Below are 18652 nucleotides of genomic sequence, written 5' to 3'. Positions count from 1 at the left end.
GCGCATCTTAGAGAAGCTTATGTGTCAATCTAGTGGACTTTATGTCACTACAATTCGACCTATTGAATCCAATAATATCATAAGAGAAGATCTCTTGGATTCAGACACATATTGGCTTTGGCATGACCGACTAGGACATCCTGGTCGTGATATGATGCTCCGTATACTAAAGACTTCACACGGACATCCATTCTTCAAAGTGAGAAGAAGCAAGAATCGAAAATTGATTCCAGGACTTAGCAAGACCGCAACCATTGCAGCCTCTGGAACTGCAGCTGTCTTGGGGCGCCATAAGGCCGCCCACGTCCCAAGTGATGACGCCATTACTGGCGCCAACCATGAGCATGACACCATGGTTGTTCCTCCCAGTAGCCATGACGCTACATACACCACTTTCCATGGCTCTAACGCCATAATGGGAGATGTAGTCACACACTTTGCTTCTAATAGCGCTACGGACGCTCCGGCCCAACCAAAATCCTCATTGGTTGCTTCTAAGGCCCCTCGCTCTTTCTGCAAAGCCTCTTCCTTCGGGAAATTAGGACCGAGACCGTCCTACGCAAAGGATCCCAAAATACTTATTCCGTTCTTACAAAGAATCCAAGGGGATATCTGTGGACCAATTCAACCATCATGCGGACCTTTTAAATACTTTATGGTATTGGTTGATGCGTCGACACGCTGGTCACATGTCGCGCTACTGTCCACTCGGAATGCTGCTTATGCAAAACTCCTTGCCCAGATTATCCGTCTACGGGCTCACTACCCGGACCACCCTATTAAGTCAATTCGACTTGATAATGCTGGGGAGTTTACATCGAAAACATTCGATGACTATTGCATGTCACTGGGGATTGATGTAGAACATCCAGTTCCCCATGTTCATACCCAAAATGGTCTCGCAGAAGCCGCTATCAAACGACTACAGATGATAGCCCGGACATTGGTTATGCGCACCAATCTCCCTGTTTCTGCTTGGGGATATGCAATATTGCATGCAGCGACTCTCATTCGTCTACGACCCACTGCAACCCAATCTTACTCTGCGTTACAGCTAGTGACTGGATTCGAGCCCGATATCTCGCATTTACGCATTTTTGGGTGTGCCATTTATGTGCCTATTATGCCGCCACAGCGTACTAAGATGGGTCCACAACGACGAATGGGCATTTATGTTGGATATGAATCTCCAACAATCGTCCGCTACCTTGAACCCTTGACAAGCGATCTCTTTACCGCTAGATTTGCGGATTGTCACTTTGATGAGACAGTCTTCCCGTCGTTAGGGGGAGATAAGAACACAGATGTTCAACAGGAACGACAAGAATTGTCGTGGTCTGTCCCCACTATGTCTCATCTCGATCCCCGTACCGCACAGTCCGAACTTGAAGTGCGAAGAATAATCGAGCTCCAGAACGTAGCAGACACTCTGCCTGATGTGTTTTCTGATGTTGCCAAAGTGACAAGATCACACATACCTGCTGCAAACGTGCCTGCAAGGATCGATGTCTCAAATACTGGACATCATGCCACTCCTGTCACTTCAGGAGATGGCACCATTGCCCAACATGGCAATGATGTGGCATCTATGGCCGCAGGTCCCGCAAGAAAGCGCGGTAGACCAATTGGTTCGAAGGATACTCGCCCTAGAAAGAAGGCGAATGAGGCACAAACAAATCCTTTGATCATCGATACTCAAAATCCGTCCCATGAGAATGTTCCGGATTATGGTTATGTCCAAGAGACATCATTGGGGGACGCCTCAATGTCAGAACCTATCCCTGAGAACGTAGAGATCTCTGTTAATTACACTAGTGTACTTGGGACGTGGGAAAGAAACTCCGTCATCATCGATGATGTATTCGCGTATTCAGTGGCGCGTGAGATTATTGAGACCGATGACATCGAACCACGCTCCGTTGCTGAATGCCAGCGTAGAGCCGATTGGCCAAAATGGAAAGATGCGATTCAGGCAGAACTTGATTCTCTAGCGAAAAGAAAGGTATTCGGACCAGTTGTGCCAATACCGCCCAACACCAAACCAGTTGGTCATAAATGGGTATTCGCTAGAAAGCGTAATGAGAAAAACGAGATTGTAAGGTACAAAGCTCGCCTTGTGGCGCAAGGCTTCTCACAACGCCCTGGAATCGACTACGAAGAGACCTATTCTCCCGTAATGGACGTTATTACGTTCCGCTACCTTGTCAGTTTGGTAGTTTCCGAAAAATTGAATATGCAGCTTATGGATGTGGTTACTGCGTATCTATATGGGGATCTAGATACAGAGATATACATGAAGATTCCAGATGGAATTCAGTTACCCAAATCAAGTGGCTCTAAACCACGGAGTGCGTTTGCGATTAGATTGAAACGCTCACTATATGGATTGAAACAATCCGGACGGATGTGGTATAACCGTCTAAGTGACTACTTGATTGGAAAGGGATATGTCAACAATGAACTATGCCCATGTGTGTTCATAAAAAGGACAAGTTCCGGATTTGCAATAGTAGCGGTTTATGTTGATGACATGAACATAATTGGCACCCTTAAAGAGTTAAGGGAGACCGCTGAACACTTGAAATCCGAGTTTGAGATGAAAGATCTTGGGAAAACACGGTTTTGCCTCGGTTTGGAACTTGAGCACCGTAGAGATGGTATCCTGATTCACCAATCAGCTTATACCCAAAAGATGCTTAGGCGTTTCAACACTGACAAGATTAAGCCTTCAAGCACCCCAATGGTCGTCCGTAGTCTTGATCCAAAGAAGGACCAATTTCGTCCAAAAGATGACGATGAAGATGTGCTAGAGGCGGAAGTGCCCTACCTAAGTGCAATAGGCGCATTATTGTACTTGGCACAATGCACAAGACCGGATATCTCATTCGCAGTGAACTTGCTAGCTAGATATAGCTCTGCGCCAACACGACGCCATTGGACTGGTGTTAAAGATATCTTTCGATACCTAAGTGGTACGATCGATATGGGCTTGTTCTATCCCTATAGAGAGATGATGGATTCGGACCCATCAAGTGCCAGGGATGCCACACATGGTGGACCGCGTTCCCTATCCCCAATCCAAAACGATATAAGTGTTTTGGAAGGTTTTGCTGATGCTGGGTACCTCTCTGACCCACACAAAGGTCGCTCCCAAACTGGTTATGTTTTCACTATGGGAAAGACCGCGATATCTTGGAGGTCTACGAAGCAGACTTTAGTCGCTACTTCTTCGAATCATGCAGAGATTATTGCTCTTCACGAAGCAGTCCGTGAATGTATATGGCTTCGATCCATAGTTACGCATGTTCGAAACAATTGTGGTCTGAGGTCTACCACAGATGAGCCAACGAGCATTTATGAGGATAATGCTGCTTGCATTGAACAAATGAAGCAAGGCTACATCAAAGGCGACAACACCAAGCATATATCGCCTAAATTCTTCTACAATCAGCAACAACAGAAGCTCCTCAAGATCAAAGTGAACCAAGTTCGATCTGAGGACAATGTGGCAGACTTATTTACTAAGTCATTGCCCAAATCCACATTCGAGAAACATGTGGCAAGAATTGGCTTGCGGAAGTTATCTAAACTCCCATGATCGTAGTCATCAGGGGGAGGTGCAGACATCAGGGGGAGATGTCTACATGTTCGTCTCGAATCGTGAAGGGTGTGTTGTGCTCTTTTTCCCCTTCGACCGAGGTTATTTTTGTCCCACTGGGTTTTTGTTACTCGACAAGGTTTTTAACGAGGCAACGAGAGAAGCACCGCGTTTGGGCAACACAAGGGGGAGTGTTGAAGGAAAACCTAATTTGTGTTTGGCCCAAACCCTAGGTTACTTGACCTAGTGGTAATAGGATTTAATTGGAAGGATCTAGAATCCTAATCAATGTAGAATTACTTTCCTTGTATGATTGAGATTCTATGCATTGTAATCCTCTATATAAAGAAGCCCCTATTATCAATGAGAATACACAGCAAATTCCTCTCAAATTCAGTTTTTCTACAACAAAAGAAACATAATTACAAGAGGGGGTAGTTACTGTAATTTGTAAAAAAAAAAAATTGAACTAAAATAATAGAAAAATAAAGGGGACGTGTGAATAGAGAAAAAATGTGCGTCGATATCGCACGAAGGTTTTCACGACAATTAAAAGTTGGTTCTACTTACCAACGCTACACTTCTAGAGAATAGGCTAAACAGTACTCTCCCAATCAAGATATACTTCATCGTCATCATCACACTCGTGATATATCACACCAGGCTTTTTAATTATCAAACTCGAATCAAAAGGATTTCTTGTTGCACGTCCTACCCAGCTTCCATCAGGGTGGCCATGTTTCAACTGATTCTGATTACAGTGGATGCAAACTATGGTATAGCCCTCGCCAACAGGTGTGTCCTCCGGGTTTGGAATATAGTCCAAGTACGGGCAATCATATGACCAGTGTTCCTCGTCCTTCATACAAACTTCACAATGTTTAATTTCTTCTTCTGATCCATCTGAGTAGTCTGAATCTGGGTCTTCCACACCGATCTCTCCAGATCGGGCCTTCTTCTCCAGTGAAGAGCGGCTTGGATCCTCATCGGAGATGACTGGTATTTCGAGAGACATGCCGGCTTCTCTGCGTCGTGAAAAAAAAAAAGAGAGAAGTTTTTGGCAGATCTAGTTTAGGACGAGGAGCCTAAATTTTTGTAGATACAGCGGTCACAAAAAAGGCTGGTCCGGCCCTGGTTTGCAACTTGAACCGAACACAGAGAGAAAAGAGATTTGGGAAAAATCTTATATAATTAAGCCAATTCTCAGGGAGAATGGTTAAATTTTTGAACTACCTATTTTACCCATGGTTCATGAAAAACTCTATAATTTATAATCTAACACATAAAAGATATAATGGTAATTTAAAATATTGGAAACAAAAAAAAAAAAAAAAAAAAGAAGCAAAACCTAACGTGGGAGGTGAGAGTGAGGGAGTGGGATAGCATTGTCCAAAGAGTGGGATTTATAACTGCAATAGTAAAAAAAAAAAGTAGAAATAAAATATTACTAACAAAAAAATATAAAAATTAATTTATGCATGCGAATTAATTAGGATAAAATAGGAAATAACATCTCTAATATAAACTGAGAAATTTCCCCAAATATAAGATTAGATGTTCGTACACATGATTTACAATTTTGTTTTTTAAGAAAATAAGCAAATTGACATGTGCGGAGCACATGTTAAGAGGCTAGTATTTGTGCAACTTAAATGATAAAAGAGGTCTCTTATATAGAAGATTATAAGTATGAAACCTTAGATTACAAGGAAATCTAATTTAAATAAGGAAACTTAATCATTAAATTATACTTTAACTAACAATTTTTTTTTTTTTTTGGAAATAAATATAATACAGATTTTTCATAATTAGTGTTTAATCGTAAATAGGAAAGTCCATTTTTGGGTTTAAATCGTTGTCCAAGCACGTTGTTTGGGCTCAGAAAGATATTATTGAGGCCCGATATGAACCATTTGGTTAAATTACTGATCCTACTTCCTCATTGGCTACGAAACATCATCAAAATAAGACCGCCCGTTCCCAAACACTACCTCAATTCCTTAAGGTTCGCCCCAGCCTGAAATCTAGCGCGACTCCTCGTCAAGCAGCTTCTCTCAACTCAATTTCGATCCGATACGACGCCGTCTCCTCTCTTTTCTCTCTCGCTCAGGTAAAATTCCTTTCTCTTTTCTCGATTCTTATTTCCATGGCTATGAAATTAGTTTCTGTTTCTGATAAGTCGTATTCAGATTTCAGATCTATTGACTTCGTTTCTAGATCTTTCGTTAAGGAGCTTAAATTTTTTGAATTGATATATTATAGCTAGAAGAATTATCTTATGGCTGCAATTAACCTGGAAATATCTAATTTTTAAGTTCATGTGTGACCTTATATAGTTTGGAATTTTGCTTGGTATAGTCTTATTATGCTTGATTTTGGGGTTATAGGGTTATTAAGTATCAAATTCAATTGTTGATAGATCTTTCATATGAAAATTAGTAGCTTTGTGAAGCTTTCTTTGTTTCTATGACTTGTGCTTTGTGATATATGATTTACGAAGAGATACTATATAAACTGAAGAATGTTGAATTTCGCTAAGAAAAATTGGCATGTAACTCTGTTTTGCGGAAATTGGAATGCAGGGGAGGTATTTAAGGAGACAGACACAGGCAAGGGCAAGGTTTTGTAGGAAACGGGTTTTTGGGGATTTGCGACGCGAGAAGGATTTGTGACCATGCCGGGGCAGAAGATTGAAACGGGTCACCAGGATGTTGTTCATGATGTTGCCATGGATTACTATGGAAAGCGTCTAGCATCAGCTTCATCTGATATGACCATTAAGATAATTGGTGTCGGCAGCAATGCGGGTTCACAGCACCTTGCTACGTTGTCCGGTCACAGAGGTCCTGTATGGCAGGTGGGTTGGGCGCATCCCAAGTTTGGGCCGATCCTTGCTTCGTGCTCCTATGATGGCCAAGTGATAATTTGGAAGGAGGGTAATCCAAATGAGTGGCAACAGGCTCATGTATTTAATGAGCACAGTTCATCTGTAAATTCCATTTGTTGGGCGCCTCATGAACTTGGCCTCATCTTAGCTTGTGGTTCTTCTGATGGGAACATCTCCGTTTTCACTGCTAGGGCTGATGGTGGTTGGGACACCACTAGGATAGACCAAGCACACCCTGTTGGAGTAACCTCCGTTTCATGGGCCCCATCAATGGCTCCTGGTTCTTTAGTTGGAACTGGCATGCTTGAACCTGTTCAGAAGCTGGTCTCTGGTGGCTGCGACAATACAGTGAAGGTGTGGAAATTGTACAATGAGACTTGGAAGATGGATTGCTTCCCTGCTCTTCAAATGCACGCTGATTGGGTGAGAGATGTAGCCTGGGCACCCAACTTGGGACTTCCCAAGTCCACCATTGCTAGTTGTTCACAGGACGGAACAGTGGTTATCTGGACTGTGGCCAAAGAAGGCGATCAATGGCAGGGGAAGGTATTGAAGGATTTTAAGACCCCTGTTTGGAGGGTGTCATGGTCACTAACAGGAAACCTACTGGCCGTGGCCGATGGAAATAACGAAGTATCATTGTGGAAAGAGTCTGTTGATGGTGAGTGGCAACAAGTGAGCACAGTCGACCCATAGGTTTTCTCTTTATTTCTACTTTTTAGTTAATGTCATTAGTCTTCTTGTGAACTAGACCTTAGCACACATTTCTCTTACTTTCATTTGAAATACTTTGTGTATTGGCTCTAATGTGGGACAAAATGATTGTGGTTTGCTGTTGTAATCGATTGGAGTCTATCAATCCAATGTGTGTTTCCCCTCTTTATGGTTTCGCATTTTGTAGTTTCCCGGTTTTTGTACTTGGCGAAACGGTGATACTCATTATCACATTGAGGTCTCTCTCTCCCTAATGTGAATTGCTTATTTCCATTGCTGAATCTTGTCATTCTCAGAATCAGAAATCTCAGCTAATCCATCAAATCCAATTGCATCTATGCTGCTCATCAAATTCGTACTTATCAATAACACGATATCGTTTGTCATTACTTACTACAATTGGATTACAACGGTCAAATCACTCCATTTGTGGTCGGAGGTGGCTGCTGATCCATACCCAGTTTTTCCCAGTACCCACCGAAAATAGGTCCACTGCTGAGTTCCTGTCTTGCTGATGCTTAGTTGGACCTACCTTAGATTCTTCATACTTGGTTCTCAGGTCTCAATTATCATTCTCCTATTTCTGCTTTGTCATTGGGAATTAGATGGCAAATCTAAAATAATTTTCGCTACTATTATTATATCTAAGTGACCATCTAATCTCTGTTTATTGGTCTTATGACGATTTGCCAATCCATGAACGCACTTCATTTTTCTTGAATTGAATGTGAACAACGTTTAACGTCAATAATTCATGATTTGGTAGTTATTAGCCGCTACCAAACCCACATGTTTTTTTGAAAAAGTTGATTACAAAATTCCAAAGTTTGTTTAGGCATTTGGCCCACTGATTTCTTCCGATTGCAGCATTTATCGAGTATATGGTAAAAATTCTGAATACTTTGTATTGAACTCGAATAACTTGGTATATCATACTCCAATCTTTGATATATCATACTCCAATCTATGGTATGATTTTGCATTCAACTCGGAGAAGAAAAACGCAACTCTCAAAACAAATTGTAGTCGCAATGAACTTCCACACACCATCAAATCATGAGATTTTGTAGAGAAACCAAAATGTGACAATTGGTGATATGGCATGGAGACCCTCATTCTAGTCCAAGACTCGCTCACCCCATATTCTTTCATGACCCAAAACTCATTAAATGTTTGATCAATACCAGCGAGCGTTATACATAGGCAATCTCTAAACACTCCCAGGTTTGCTAAACAAGTATCACCGATGGGTGGGAGTCGAATTTCGCGAACCTCCTCCTCTGCTAATAGAAAAGATACAATCACCGAAGAGGATCGATCTCCAACTGTCGTTGCCGACCAATGAATAGCTCCATTCAGAAAAATCCCCTGAAACCAATAAGCATGGTAGGGAGAGAAGCACTCGATCTTTCTCCAAGAATCAGTTTTCAGTGTATAGACACTAAATACGATTACATTGATATCAGAATAGACCTGCCCGTTAACCACCTTGTACTCATTGGTGGAGGAATCAAATCCAAATCCACATAAGCTCAAGCAAAAGGGCCTCACAGGTCTCCATGATGGTGTCTTTGGTACTTTCTTCATCTCCCTGGTTGCAGGGTTAACCAAATAAAACCCACGCCTCATATCGCACAACAACAAGTTATTGCAGGAGTAGATGAAGTATATGGGTCTACGTCCTTCTGCGGAAACAAAATCAAGCTCGGTGGCTGGTATCAAACCATCATGATTATTATCTGCATGAACATGGCGATTCTTAAGAACCAGTGCATTGTCATTATCCTCTCGTAGTCTCGTTATAGTTGTGGTTGAGGAACTGGTCTGGGTCCAAAGAGTAAAGGTAATGTAGTGCCACGTTAAATATGACTCTTCGTCTCCGAAAGAATACCTCTTTATCCTCGAGGGCTTTCTTGGCGTGCAGTGCAATGAACTTGGTGTTGGAGATTAGAGAACGCCATTGATACGCACCTGAAGCGGCATAAGGACTTCACTGATCGCCTTGAAAGAATCTCAACTATGATCTCGGCTGGAAGGGGGAATTGGTGCCCCGTCAGCTCGCCATTGTGTTCCATTTATTGTGTTCTTTAATCTTTGCGCTACAGGTGATTTTCACTGGCCGGGTTCAAAGCCAAGACAGTGAGATAGCCGAGGATGGGGTTATTGTTTCCATAATTCCATTGTGGCATTGGATATGGTTGATGAGTCGTTTCGCAATGTGGAGGTCCACCAAGCTAGGAGAGAACCTCCATATGTGCTGTCGAGATATTATGGGGGTAAGGATCAGTGCTCGCTTGCATTGTTTGAGATTCTCCGACCGTCTTGTTTCAACATTTTGGTCATGAAAAAGTATGGTGTGGCGGAATCATGGACTAGTTGTTCAATGTGTCTGCTAGGATCCCCAGAGGAAGGACCTTATTTTCCACTCATTTGGTTTTACAAAGTGTGGTCTAGTAGTCAGAATGGGTGATGGAACGCTCAAGTGCTAAGACCCTAAGGACAAACGTGGCTTATGTTTCAAAAGATTGGTTAATTGTTTGAATGAAAGCAGTTATTTGATACCAACGCTTGGTGGTTCAAGTGATAAGGAGCTTGTTCCCCTTAAGTAAGGTCTCGAGTTCGAGCCTTGTGAATGGAGCAGCCAGAGTTGGGAGAGCTTCCCCCCTAAATGGGGTCCGACCCGGCTCGAGAGATTAGTCCTTGCCTACAGATGGGGAATATACTGGTTTAACTGAAAAGGCATATTTGATAGGATTTGTGGTCTGTTGTATTGTTTCATAGTTTTGCATTAGTGATTCAACTTTTGGTCTTTTTTGATATTTGCATTCTGTTTCATCTTTCATCTGTCCCTAGCTTTATTTCCTCTTACTTGCTCTATGTTTGGTACTTTGGTTTTAAGAGTTACTTGCTCTATGTTTGGTACTTTGGTTTTAAGAGTTACTTGCTCCTACTAGAGTAACACATTTGTGAAGTACTAGATGCATGTTTACTTCAAATTTCACCGATATGAGGTTTGATGTGTTCGCTAAACAACATAGGTTCTCTTTTTATCCTTTTTTTTTTATTAATCCAAAAGATCAAACAACAGGGATGACATCGTAAACTTTCAACTACTCATAGAATTTGAAGTTACAGATGCCATGAGCCGATAGGGCCTAATTTTTTCTAAGACAGAGATCCTTAGAAAAAAAAAAATTACAATCCTCTGCAACTAACTTCCCACTATGTGGTCAGTGAGCCGTAGCTTGCAGTGGCGGAACCACTGTTCGGTCTGTAGGGGTTCGGACCCCCTCCCTCTCCAGCCTTCTTATGTAGTCATAATTATATATTAAATACATAAAACTAAAACGTATGATGAAGAAGAAACTCAAAAGTAAATTGTAATACAAGAGATAGAAATGTTAATTAAAACTCATAATTATGTACTTACCAAAAAATATTTTTCATTAAGTATTTACTAAAGTTTAAAAGAATTCAATTAGTGAGATTAAATCTATATAGGAAACAAATAAAAATTGTACAAAGAATGGACGTCGCATGAACCTTAAGAGGACATTAATTTTTTGTATATATCTACATTATGCATATATATATATGGTTTATTTTCTTAACGAGATTAGACAATATACATCGAGTGCTTAACTTTGTTTAGTGTCAGTTTTTTTTTCCTTCTTATTCTGGACCCCCCCCCCCCCACCAAGTTACAAATCCTGGTTCTGCCCTGGTAGCCTATTAGTTAGCTAGCGTAACTAACACCGTGGAGATCATGGATTCAAATCTCACTGACATCAGGGGATGGGGTGGGGAGTGTTCAAACTATATATATATATATATATATATATACACACACACGTAAAAGTTCCCACTGTGCATTTTACCCATGAAAAAACTTCGCCCACTATTGTTAAAAACAAAACAAAACGACTCTCCCCACTCTATCTGTAGTAATTCCCCGCTTTATTTGATAAATTTTCTCACATCCATTTAATTAATAATTCAAAACCATCATGTGTGTATTTTTCCATTGTATATTAAGATAATTTTCAATATTTAAAGGATGCAAAACAGCCTATTGTACACATTGTTAAATAGTAGCAATTAACTTAGTTTGTTAAGAAAGAAATTGTACGTAGCTACTAACTTTTACGTGGATACTTTTTTTGTCTGGTGAGTGAGTAATAGTTGATTTTCTTTACATTTCGATAGAGCAAATTCCGGTGGGAAACTCGTTCAAAGGCACGCGAGAAGCGGCAAACATGCAATGCTTTGATTAACAGATCGAGAAGCAATGCAAGGCCTCTCGAATTTTCTGCAACAGAACCACAACCACTCAACCAGTGAGCTATAAATACATATATAGACCTGGTGAACTGAGCATATCAACTCAAAGCAAGCATTCAAAAGAGAAAGATGGCCAATCTTTCAACTCTAACTGGGATGTTTCTGGTGCTAGAGCTGGCAATGTCGGTCAGCGCGCGCACTTGGGCTGCCAAGTATGCGAGTAGATCCATATTTTCATTTTCGTAGATGTTTCAACTTTTTTGTTCTTATATTCATTGACGCGTACGTCTGTGTTGTTGAGTTGATGAATATGTTTATGAATTGCTTTAGGGAGGAGAATTCCGGTGGTGGCAGGCCACTAACTGAGGAGGAGATAGGGGCATGGATAAATGTTCTGAGGGGAGCCGAGATTGCTCTTGAAGCTGATAAAATTCAAACAGCTAGTGCCATGGTTGCAGGAGTTGCTGCCAGGTTAGATGCTACCGATTTGCCTGACGATGTGAAAGAAGCCAAGCTTCAAGAAATGATGAAAGCAATTGAGCAGGCAGTCGAAGAAGATAATAAATCCAAAGCTGTAGCTCTCATTAACGCAATTGGAGCGGAGTTCGAACACCAACACGGAAATGCGCGAGGAAGAGGAACTCTGCAGAGGCAGTTACACCAAACTGAAAATTTGCACAGCGTACAGCCGGTGCTAGCAGGCCGTTTGAAAGATGCCTTCACAGCTATTGAAAGACAGGAAATAGCCAAAGCTCAACGGATTCTCCACGGTTTTTACCATCTTCTTAAGGATAATAAGGAATTATGTAAGGATAAAAAAACACTAATATTTCTTCATGCCATCCACCAAACTGAGCAGTATATTAAACAAGATGCGAGATCAAAAGCTGAACAGACTCTCCAAGGAGCTGCCTTCGCTCTTGGAGTTGGAGTTCAAAAACAGCTACAAGAAGGTCATTAATTTGTCGAGGGGAATAATTAAGCAAGTTAAGGACAGGAGAAATTTATAATTTAATTGAGGTCATTAATTTATCAAACATTTGTTTATCAAAGTTTTACTGTAAGTTTAATCAGAAAAATAAGTTATATGAAATTGATCAGACCTTTTTTTTTTTTTACCCCAATATTTTGTTGCTACTTACAGTACATACTAAACCTGAGCTCCCGGTAACTGCTCACAGCAATAGTGCAGGGATGCTTTTGTCCCTGCTTCCGTGGGTTATGGCTATGGAGGTTCAGATCGGATCGAGGAAGGGGAGATCCTGAAAGGATTTCTCTCTGCTTCGATTTGGGACCATTCTATGGTCATCAGCTTGGTGTAGGGGATGGATGTGGCGTGTCAAGGCGATGCAGCGGCGGAAGTATTCGGCACGGCGGCTTTTTGATGAGCGGTGGCAGCATGATGGCGGAGGGGCTCGTCGGCTGCGGCCTGCGGGAGTGGGGGTTGGACCGGGCCTTTGCTTTAAGGTTTTGTTGGTGGTCTTTATTGTATAATTATTTAGCTTTATTTTCTGCAACACAAGGCGAAAAGTGGACTGGCTTACTGAAAAGATGCGGACTAGTAACTTTTCTGTGTCTGCAATGCATGGAGACATGCCTCAGAAGGAGCGAGCTGATGCTATTATGAAAGAGTTTCAGAAAGGTCTTTCACGAGTCCTCATCACAACTGATGTTTGGGCCCGGGGCATCGATGTTCAGCAGGTTTCGCTGGTTATCAACTATGATCTTCCAAATAATCGAGAGCTATACATACATAGGATTGGTCGTTCGGGTCGGTTTGGACGAAAGGGTGCGGCAGTAAACTTTGTCAAAAAAGATGATATCAGGATCCTAAGAAAGATGATACCTTTAGTTTCTGCTCCTACTGAATTTGATTTTGCAGATAAAATCCTTTCGTATAGAATCTGGCAAATTCAAAGAAATCCAGCTATAAGTATATCTCTAGCACTATATACAGAAATGAAGTTGATGCAAAAAATTAAAAAAAAAGAAAAGAAAAGCATATACTTACTTGATGAAGCCTATAGAGCACATAGAAGTAATCATTTCCATAAAAAACACGAGAGTCTTTCTTTTCGTCAACTAAAGGTACCGATACATGCTTTGCAAGAGGCTTCACAGACATAAGATAACGTTCTGGCAATTGCAAAGAACAGCCATCTCCAACAAGGTGCCCATCAGCCATCCCTTCAGCCTCTCCTTCACTCTCAGCCTTACCATCAACGTCATCATGTTCAGCATCCTCCTCCTCTCCATGCTCTTCTCGGGAACACTCATCCCCAGCTGTCTCACTGCCAGAGGCATCTTCACCAGCCTCAGAAACATTTTCACTGTTTTCATCATCAGTGTCTGCATCATTTTCCCCAGCATCCTGAGAGCAAATTTCTTCCCCGTTTCCAGGTTGATATTACCTTTCAACACCATGGTTTTCCTTAGGCAAAGCCAGCACCCCAGCGTCTCCAGAGACAACGAAGTTATCCTCCCCATAATCACCGATAGGTGATAATTCACCTTCTTCCTTCTCAATTTTAGAGGGCCCAACAGATTCTTCATGACGACTGTTGACTTTAGTGCTTTCTGTAATCACCCCATTACCAAATGAAGCAGGTTTTACAATATCACCACCCTGAAGCACCAAAATGAATATCAGTACCTAATAAAAACCAATTGATGATATCAACTAAACTCAGTCAAAGATGCCAATACTCAACAATCATACCTCTGATGAAGGAACAGCAGTGTCAGTATTAGTTTTCTTTGACTGCTCATTTTCAATAATGGAGTCGTAGGGTCTTAAGGTAGTTGCAACAGACCCTTAAATTAAAAACATGCAAACTCAGAATTTCAGTATTATTGCAACTCCAGAGAGAAATATATCAAAGCATGGGTGGCTCAAGAACAAACAGATACCAAAACTTAAGAAGCAGGGATAAAAGGAACGAAATACAGACCTGATGTCACTTCCAAGCTGATTCTTCCGTGGTTATTTTCTCCTCCAACTGCAAATGATGCATTGGAATTGCCTACTCGATCAATGGAGGCAACCGGTTTACTTGACCCATGCATTTTATCAGGGATACTCATATTCTTTTGTTCTTTGACTTCTTTCTCTACCCAAATGTTATTACAGATTGAATCATCCCTGCAGGCATTATCTGCGTCGCAACTGCCATCTTCTTTGGCTAAGGTATCCCCATTAGCCAAACTATTCCTAGAACTTGCCCCATCTGCTAAAGCATTTTCATCTTCATTACCCCCAGATTTAGGCTGCTTAAAATTTACCATGGTAGTCTCACCACCAGGACTTCCATCACTTTCTCCATTGCTTGATGCAGTACAATTCATAGGCCCCTTCCTAGCTTTGTCCACATCTTCATCATCCTCTGAACCATGAGGCCGAGAAGGAATACCCAACATTGGCTCCAAAAAGGTAGTATAAAGTCTCATAGCCTTATTCAACTGTTCTTTCGTCGAGCTAAGCTCTTCACATGAATATTCGACAAGTTTATACAAGTCCTCATGAATGCTGATATCAAGGTATTCATATTCCAGATGTGGAACTATAGATTGCCTGTTTCCAGCAGCAACAGCAAGAAGAATATCGTCCTCTATCTGTTTTTTCTCTTTTAATTCCTTGATCTCAGCTACCAAATCTATTGATAAAGGGGAGTAGAATTTAAATGAAGGAAAAATTATAAACAAATATAAAAAAGATAAGAGCTCAAGAAAGATAAAAAGATTAAATATGCAGCTGACCATAACATTCAAAGTTAAAGAACTTACATTTGCTGCTCAAGTTCTTTGAATCTTGTTGCTTGAAATAAAAGCTTCGGTGATCGAGTGATTTGTAATGGTTTTTGGCATATATATATATATCAGCCCAAACCTTAATGATTAGAAGGACTTCGTTAGACCTCTTTAATTTGCAGCAACAAGCACTGACATCAAGAAGCAACCAATTGCCATCACAAGGACAAAAGGGAAGTCTGTTGCAGTGTTCAGGTTCCATGATGGATCTCTTCAAAATTATGAAAAATTATAACTAAAAGGTATCCCGGCCAGCTATGAAGTTAATGAAAATTTATAAGCATTCACCTATTTACCTTAGCATTGCAGAAATTGAAACAGCATAACAGATTCCCTTCGTTTTTACTACATGGTTATCCCTATCTTTCTTGCTTTTTCTCAACAACCAAAAGGCAATTAACAATGGTCCTATCACCATACATGGGAGGCACACAATTTTCATATTAAATGGTTTTTTTTATCAATCTAGAATCTTGAATAGCTAGGGATGGCATTAAAAACATTTTATTTTCATAGAAAGAATGGAGTAACGAGCATATGAACAACCCACAGAAACTCAACCTCTGTGCTTAACTAAGACTCTTGAGGGGTGATGGGCATCAGGGCTTAGAAGTTTAGAGCATAAATTAATGCGTTTAATCATCGTATAGAGTTGTTCAACCAGAAATTCAAAACCCAACAAAAACCCATAATGCTATGAACTTAGAACTTACATTGAAAAACTAGAGCGAGGTCCCAATGACACCAAATCTGAGTCATCGTCACAAAGAAGCTGATCGAACACCGTTCCCCACGACATCGGATCCTACCGGGGTTCCTTTGGAGCTCTAGAAAAAGCTCCAATCATTCTCAACCCGCCTTTCATCGACCCAAAAATAATAATAAGGGAAAAATTCACCAACGGTGTCTGGACACTTAGGGGACTTTCAGAATGATACCTGAACTTACAAAGTTATCAATGTGATACCTGGACTTATTTTTTGGTATCAATGTGGTACCTACGGACGATTTCCGTTATGGCTCCGTTATCAGGAGGCATGTGAGGTGCACGTGATCAAAAAAATGAGGGCAAAACAGACTTTTTATTCCCAAATCCCCCTAAAATCGATCAAAAACTCAAATCCCTCCAAGGAGTTTCGAACCCCTAACCTCTCTCACACCCACTCAACTCCCCACCACTAGACCACAAACATACCCCAATGCTATCGCTCCAAACTTTATATTTATACTCTTTTTATACGATACCGAATAATTAAACAAAACATATAAATCTTGGAAGGCATGAGGTTCGAACCCCAAACCTCTCTCAAAACAACCCGACTCCCTACCACCGGAGCAAGAAGCCTCCTCGATGCAATGTTTCCAACCTTTTTATTTATAACATTTTTACGCGATACCAAATAATTAAACAAAATATAAAACACCTTGCAAGAGGTGAGAATCGAACCCCTAATCTCTTTCACAACAACTCAACACCCCACCACTGGAGCACGAGCTGCAATTGTTATAAACCCAACAAACTTTATATTTATACTTTATACACAGGGGGGGGAGAGAGAAGATTCTGTTTTGTGTTTAATCTATTACCTAAGAATAGTGTAAATATAAAGTTTGTTGGGGTTATAACAATTGCAGCTCGTGCTCCAGTGGTGGGGTGTTGAGTTGTTGTGAAAGAGATTGGGGGTTCGAATCTCACCTCTTGCAAGGTGTTTTATATTTTGTTTAATTATTTGGTATCGCGTAAAAATGTTATAAATAAAAAGGTTGGAGACATTGCATTGAGGAGGCTTCTTGCTCCGGTGGTAGGGAGTCGAGTTGTTTTGAGAGAGGTTTGGGGTTCGAACCTCATGCCTTCCAAGATTAATATATTTTGTTTAATTATTCGGTATCGCATAAAAAGAGTATAAATACAAAGTTTGGAGGCATGGCATTGGGGAATGTTTGTGGTCTAGTGGTGGGGAGTAGAGTTGGTGTGAGAGAGGTTAGGGGTTCGAAACTCCTTAGAGGGAATTGAGTTTTTAATCGATTTTAGGGGGATTTGGGAATAAAAAGTCTGTTTTGCCCTCATTTTTTTGATCACGTGCACCTCACATGCCTCCTGATAACGGAGCCATAACGGAAATCGTCCGTAGGTACCACATTGATACCAAAAAATAAGTCCAGGTATCACATTGATAACTTTGTAAGTTCAGGTATCATTCTGAAAGTCCCCTAAGTGTCCAGACACCGTTGGTGAATTTTTCCCTAATAATAATAATAACTGCAGCAATATATTAAATAGACTGGGCCTCATAAACTCACTGATCAAGTACAACAGTGACGATCTGTGGCCCAAAACGGTGAGTCTTTCTCAACCAATACTCAAAAGGATAATCAAGTAGTTCACCACTACTTTCTGTATTGCATAGAACTATTTTCTGTATTGCAATTCCTGTTCTTTAGTGGAGGTTCATGCTGTTTACAACGAGAAATATAAAGAGTAACAAACACAACAAAGCATATAGAGCGAGCCAGCTTGATCAAATGTCTAACTAATCGTATCACAAATTCACAATGTTAAACACCCGAAAGGCTAATTTGGTGGATCCAGAGAGATGTCATGGTCACTAACAGGAAACCTACTGGCCGTGGCCGATGGAAATAACGAAGTATCATTGTGGAAAGAGTCTGTTGATGGCGAGTGGCAACAAGTGAGCACAGTCGACCCATAGTTTCTCTTTATTTCTACTTTCCAGTTAATGTCATTAGTCTTCTTGTGAACTAGACCTTAGCACACATTTCTCTTACTTTCATTTGAAATACTGTGTGTATTTGTTAGCGCTTTTATCTAATGTGGGACGAAATGATTGTGGTTTGCTGTTGTAATCGATTGGAGTTTATCAATCCAATGTGTGTTTCCCCTCTTTATGGTTTCTTGTTTTGTAGTTTCCCGGTTTTTTACTTTGGAGAAACGGTGATGCTCATTATCACATTGACGTCTCTTTCTCCCTAACGTGAATTGCTTATTTGCATTGCTGAATCTTGTCACTCTCAGAATTAGAAATCTCAGTTGGATTCATCAAATCCAATTGCATCTATGCTTCTCATCAAATTCGTACTTATCAATAACACGATATCGTTTGTAATTACTTACTACAATTGGATTACAACGGTCAAATCACTCCATTCACCAAAAATTGGTCCACTGCTGAGTTCCTGTCTTGCTGATGCTTAGTTGGACCTACCTCAGATTCTTCATACTTGGTTCTCAGGTCTCAATTATCATTCTCCTATTTCTGCTTTGTCATTAGGAATTAGATGGCAAATCTAAAATAATTTTCGCTACTATTATTATATTGGTCTTATGTCTATTTGCCAATGGACGA

The 18652-nt window shown here is 40.8% G+C and overlaps 3 protein-coding genes across 3 annotated transcripts; 1 reads left to right on the top strand and 2 right to left on the bottom strand.

Annotated features, from left to right (window-relative positions):
• Positions 1 to 5551: 5551 nt before the first annotated feature.
• LOC112186419 (protein transport protein SEC13 homolog B) lies at positions 5552 to 7373 on the top strand. Its single transcript, XM_024324850.2, has 2 exons — positions 5552 to 5708; positions 6181 to 7373. The coding sequence occupies exon 2, from the start codon at positions 6273 to 6275 to the stop codon at positions 7179 to 7181; it is 909 nt and encodes a 302-aa protein (XP_024180618.1). The 5' UTR covers positions 5552 to 5708; positions 6181 to 6272; the 3' UTR covers positions 7182 to 7373.
• A 756-nt stretch (positions 7374 to 8129) lies between these two features.
• On the bottom strand, positions 8130 to 8828 carry LOC112185245 (F-box/kelch-repeat protein At3g06240). Its single transcript, XM_024323495.1, has one exon. It carries the CDS (start codon positions 8826 to 8828, stop codon positions 8130 to 8132), a length of 699 nt encoding a protein of 232 aa, XP_024179263.1.
• Positions 8829 to 11973: 3145 nt separating this feature from the next.
• LOC112186414 (paired amphipathic helix protein Sin3-like 1) lies at positions 11974 to 16088 on the bottom strand. Its single transcript, XM_024324846.2, has 7 exons — positions 16001 to 16088; positions 15264 to 15498; positions 15070 to 15133; positions 14432 to 14938; positions 14200 to 14294; positions 13492 to 14106; positions 11974 to 13384 (listed from the first exon to the last, which is right to left on the bottom strand). The coding sequence occupies exons 4-6, from the start codon at positions 14925 to 14927 to the stop codon at positions 13888 to 13890; spliced, it is 810 nt and encodes a 269-aa protein (XP_024180614.1). The 5' UTR covers positions 14928 to 14938; positions 15070 to 15133; positions 15264 to 15498; positions 16001 to 16088; the 3' UTR covers positions 11974 to 13384; positions 13492 to 13887.
• Positions 16089 to 18652: the final 2564 nt, after the last annotated feature.

The sequence above is a fragment of the Rosa chinensis genome, chromosome 2 (assembly GCF_002994745.2).
Source record: "Rosa chinensis cultivar Old Blush chromosome 2, RchiOBHm-V2, whole genome shotgun sequence".
Lineage (NCBI taxonomy): Eukaryota > Viridiplantae > Streptophyta > Magnoliopsida > Rosales > Rosaceae > Rosa > Rosa chinensis.
Note: the sequence above shows the minus strand (reverse complement) of the source record. Positions and strands in the feature narration are given on the sequence as shown.